Source organism: Lactuca serriola, chromosome 4 (assembly GCF_051521515.1).
Source record: "Lactuca serriola cultivar US96UC23 chromosome 4, Lser_US96UC23_V15, whole genome shotgun sequence".
Lineage (NCBI taxonomy): Eukaryota > Viridiplantae > Streptophyta > Magnoliopsida > Asterales > Asteraceae > Lactuca > Lactuca serriola.
In genome coordinates, this window is record NC_136411.1 from 81,568,044 (window position 1) to 81,573,225 (window position 5,182).

Here is a 5,182-nt window from a genome sequence, read left to right on the forward strand (position 1 = left end):
GTAAAAGTTGTGAGCGGTGCCAAAGGACAGGAAACATTTCGCAAAAGAACCAAATGCCCCAAAATCCAATCCTCGTTTGTGAAATTTTTGACGTATGGGGGATTGATTTCATGGGCCCATTTCCCGTCTCATTTGGCAACGTTTGTATTTTGCTCACGGTTGAATATGTTTCTAAATGGGTTGAGGACAAAGCCACAAGATCGGACGATGCCAAAACGGTTATCGAGTTTTTAAAGTCTAATGTTTTTGCGAGATTTGGTGTGCCTAGAGCTTTGATTAATGATTGAGGGACGCATTTTTGTAACAAGATGATGGAGGCTTTATTGAAGAAGTACAACATGACCCACCGTGTTTCAACAGCCTATCACCCTCAAACAAACGGTCAAGCAGAGGTTTCGAATCGTGAAGTGAAGAGTATACTTGAGAAAATAGTGAATCCCTCAAGAAAAGACTGGAGTTCAAGGATTGATAATGCCTTGTGGGCCTATCGGACCGCGTACAAGACCCCGATAGGAATGTCCCCATTTAGGTTGGTCTTTGGAAAGCCATGCCATCTTCCCGTGGAATTGGAACACCATGCCTTTTGGGCGGTTAAACAATGCAACTTCAACATCGATGAGGCGGGAAGGCATAGGAAGCTTCAACTCCAAGAGTTAGAGGAGTTGAGAAATGACTCCTATGAAAACTCTAGAATTTACAAGGAGAGGACAAAGCTTTTCCATGACAAGTCCATTACCTGCAAACATTTCGAGTCGGGACATAGGGTTTTGCTTTATCATTCGCGATTGAAATTATTTCCAGGAAAGTTGAGGTCAAGATGGATAGGTCTGTTTGTTGGGCTAAAAGTCTTTGAGCATGGAGCAGTTGAAATTCAAAGTGAAGAAACGGGGCAAATCTTTAAAGTCAATGGGCATCGATTGAAACCTTTCTATGAAGGTTTTAATGCAAATGTCTTAGAAGTCATCCAATTAGATGCCCAGATGTACTGAAATCAAGAGGGAAGCACGTCTCGCCAAATACATTAAAGAAGGGCATTTTTGGAAAACTAAAGTTTTCATCTTTTCTAGTTCCGAATAAATGTCGTAGATGGTTCATTTTTGGATTTAACATCTCTTCTTCTTCCTTCTTGAGATAAAAGAATGTTGGATTTAAAGACTCGGTGTTCGTATTGGTCAAAGAGCTAAAAATTGAAAAAATTGGCAAAAATACCTCAAGCGGACTGTGTGTACTCGAGCTTGCGTCTGCGTGTTTATTAACACGGACCGCGTTTAGTCCTTTAAGTGTCCGCGTCCGTTATAAGCAAACAGAAGAGTTTCAGTGTTATTCACGCGGTCTGCGTGTACTCGAGCTACCGTCCGCGTGTTTATTAACACGGACCGCGTGTTGCCTCCTGAACTGTCCGCGTCCAATTTCGAAGATTAGAATGCATCAGGTGAACTCACGCGGACCGCGTGTACTCGCAGTCACGTCCGCGTTAGTTGTTGACCAACGTTGACTAAGTTGTTGACCAAGTTTGACCGCGTCCATAACCCCCAAAAACCCTAGCCGGCCCTTCTTCCTTCCTCTAACCTCCATTAGATCACTCCCATCTCCACCACTAAAACTCAGTTTCCCATCAAACCGCCGATCATAATTTCGTGAGACCACCGCCATTCTTCACCAAATTCAGAGCTCTACAAACCCCACTAAAAACCGGTCCGATCTGTTGCTATATCTCGGGGCACCACCACCACCCCATCGCCACTTTCTGGCCGATTTCCGGCCAACTCCGGCCACCTCTCGCGATTCCGACACCACCATTGTACTCCTCTTGGACAAGGCTACAAACCGCACCAAAAATATTTCCCAAAGCTCGCCGAAATTTCAAGTCATCGCCGGATTCGTCGGGTTTTCACGGTAAATTGCTCCTCCCGGGATATTGAACAAAAGCTTAAAGCTTGGGGTGGAGAGTTGCAAGATTGTCAAATTCCGAATTTTCGCGCACAAAATTTTGAACTTTCAACAAAAACGGGTACTTTCTTTCCTTTGTTTAATTGATCAAGATGCATGTCTGTTCATATGTTGTTGTATCAAATGAATTTGGGAATCATTTCTTGCTTTGATTGTTGAATTGCTCTAGAAGTCCATAGGGAGTTAGTTGGTGACTTAGATTTACATATTGTTTGTTGAAATTTTGGTTCGTGTAGTGGTTATTTTTCGTGCAGGAAGTCCATGTCTACATCTAGGAAGCGCCCGGCTGCTGCCCGAGGCAAAGCCCCGGCAAGAAATCAAAGCGATGCTCCCGATATCCCAAGATTCCGGGATGCCAAGGCAGCCGAAAACTACAAAAAGAGCTTGCCCAGAAAAGTTGCATCTACCAAATTCGTGTGCAAGCCCACGCTTATATCACTTGGGGTTCTTGAAGGGTTCACCCAATTGCTCCGTAACATTGGGTGGGAAAACCTTTTCAACCTCATGGCGCACACTTACGAGCTCCCCACTAGAGAGTTTCTCGCCGATAGCGGGTACGATAGCGAAAAAAAAAGAAAGCCGCATTCCAACTTCTAGGGGACCGAAGGTACATCGATTTTGCAACGATAAACGACATCTTGGGCTTACCTTCTTCAAACACATCCACAATTTTCGACGTCCTACCTGCTGAGTTCAATCACGAGACCTTTTGGATGGAAATCACCAGGGGTATCTTCTCGTGTGTCGGTCGGGATAAAGCAACCTCTATCATCCACCCATGCCTCCGTATTGCCCATCGCATCCTGGTGTTTACAGTTTTTTGCCCGCAAAGAAGCCGGCCAGGTCACCAAATTTGAGCTCTTCTTCCTTTGGTGTATGACGATGCGTGAAAGGCCGCCAATCCCGGACTTTGCTTCATTTTTTTCTACAAATGCACCTACATGAGATCCAAGACGTCCGGTGATATTTGCATTGGGGGATTTGTCACACTTTTAGCTCGCGGTCTTGACATCGAGCTCCCTGATGAATTCCAGCCTGTTGACAACAAAAATCTTTTGGATGAGTGTGCCCTCATAAACATGCACCACATCCGTCGCAGGAACAGGAGCAGCTTCACATGGTTTTGTCCTCAAGGGGTCGGGTATCTCGTTCTTCCCGACCCTCGAGTCACCAACTTCACCTTCCACGATCGCACTCAGTGGAGACTCGTGAGGACCATCACTCATTCAGTCAATGAGGATGTGCTCCAAGATCAAGATAATGAAGAGATGCCTATGGATGACGAGCCCGGCGATGATCCCACCCATGGTCCGCAGCATGCCCAACCACAAGCCCCTCCCAGGTACTACCCGCTTCCCCCCAATTTTTCCGAGCGGTTCGAGGCGCTTTGTGTCTCAAACCAAATCATGTCCCAGCAAATACACCATATGTGGGGGTGGCACCAATCCCAAAACCATTTTGAGAACGTCCCACTTCCGCCTCCCTATCCATACCCCCACCCACCCATCCTTATCCCCTTCCACCTTACCCTTACCCCTATCCCCAATACCTGTATCCTCCTCCCGATCCTCCGGTTTAGGTACTTTCGCCTCGCTCCGAGCATTGAGGACAATGCTTATTTCTAAGCTTTGGGTGGGGTATTCCTTTTTTCTTTTTAATTTATCATGCATTTTAATTAGGTTGCATAGCATTTTAGTATAAATTGCATTCATTTTTTTATATAAAACCCCAGAAAGATTTTATTTTCTTCTTTTTCATCATTTATTTTTGCATAACATTTAGCTTAGGGCATTAGCATTCATGCATTTTTGTTTTCTGTTTATTCTCACCTCTCTTGGATGCCATGGAACAGGTTCACAGTTATTGTATCATTATTGGTCCAGGATCTTGTTGCTATCTTACCCATCGAACTGGGACCACTAGTTGCAACTTGGGATTTCATACTTGGGATCATATGCTGGTAGCTTAAAGGGGTAAGTGATCATGGTCAGGTAGTTTTCATGAAGAATTATGCATACAATACTAACAACTGTAGGATATACTATAGCACTGGATGTCTTACCCTTGCGGTCACTACCGCCGAGAGGATTACACTTGATCATGTTACAACCGTTAGGATGAAGCACTGGTGCTTGTCCCCGAGTAGAATCCATATCCGGCCTCTTTACATCACCATATCTTTTTGCGATTTCCTTAGGATTTTAGAGAGTCTTTTAGTCCACATTTGGACATTTTCATCATTTTTGAAAAAAAAAGAAAAAGAAAAACACTTAATTACAAGTTTACAAAGGAGCTTACATTACATATTTATGCTCCACACATGGTCATTTTCACACTTAGACCATTTGGATTATATTACTACCCTTTCGGTTCCACTTACACACTTTTGGGAACCAAATTTTGAGTAAAAGGGTTTTCTTGATTTCGATTGTTAATACATTACCTTCAAGTATGGTGTTTTCTAGTTTTGTTTTTATTACTTCTTTTCATAGTTTATTTTTAGTTAAAACCATCTCATTTTAGTCAATCTTCATGCATATTTTCTCTTTTTGTCATTTTTCTCCTTTACCGGGTGTTTTCTAGTCTTTTGAGCTTAATTGCAAGATTTACCGAAGACTATTTGTTATTGGAGGCTTAGAAGGATGCGGGACTTATGGAGGCATGTGATTTGCTTGTGCACTTGAAGTGGTGCGATTGGGCTTGGTGCTTGCGTAAAAGAAGAAATCAATTTGGATTTAATTTGTGGGCAAGGATGATGATGAGGCGACGCGGAATCGAGCTGCAAGAAAATTTAAGGAGTATTGGGTCATCATTAGAAGGCTTGGGAATGGCAAATGGGTCCTAAAGAGTTATGATTGTGGGCTGAAGTTGAAGAAGTGAAGATTGGGCTAAAATGTATGATTAATGGCCCAAGTCTCACATTCAGCATGACCCATACGGTCCGCGTGGAATCATACGCGGTCCGTGTGAATTGCCCTGAGCTAATTCCGGGTTTGACTTGTTGACTCTATTTGTGGAAGTTTGGTGGGTGACTTTTGGCACCTTTTTGAATCCGGAAAATAACCCCCTTTTGTTGGAGACTGGAGCCATTTTTGAGGGGAAGGACTTGAAGAACACACTCCATATTCTCTCTAAGAAGCTTTGGAAGATTGGAAGAATTTTTGGAAGATTAGTGTAATTTCCTTTCATCTTGCATCTAAGACAATGTTTGGTACCACTAAACTATATTGTT

General features: G+C 43.4%; 1 protein-coding gene across 1 annotated transcript; it reads left to right on the forward strand.

Annotated features, from left to right (window-relative positions):
• The first annotated feature begins 311 nt into the window (after window positions 1-311).
• LOC145098553 (uncharacterized) lies at window positions 312-989 on the forward strand. The gene has a single exon (XM_079036182.1). It carries the CDS (start codon window positions 312-314, stop codon window positions 987-989), a length of 678 nt encoding a protein of 225 aa, XP_078892308.1.
• Window positions 990-5,182: the final 4,193 nt, after the last annotated feature.

Bases quoted from the DNA above. Each gene is read 5' to 3' on its own strand.
- LOC145098553 (XM_079036182.1), top strand. From the start codon at position 312: ATGGAGGCTTTATTGAAGAAGTACAACATGACCCACCGTGTTTCAACA.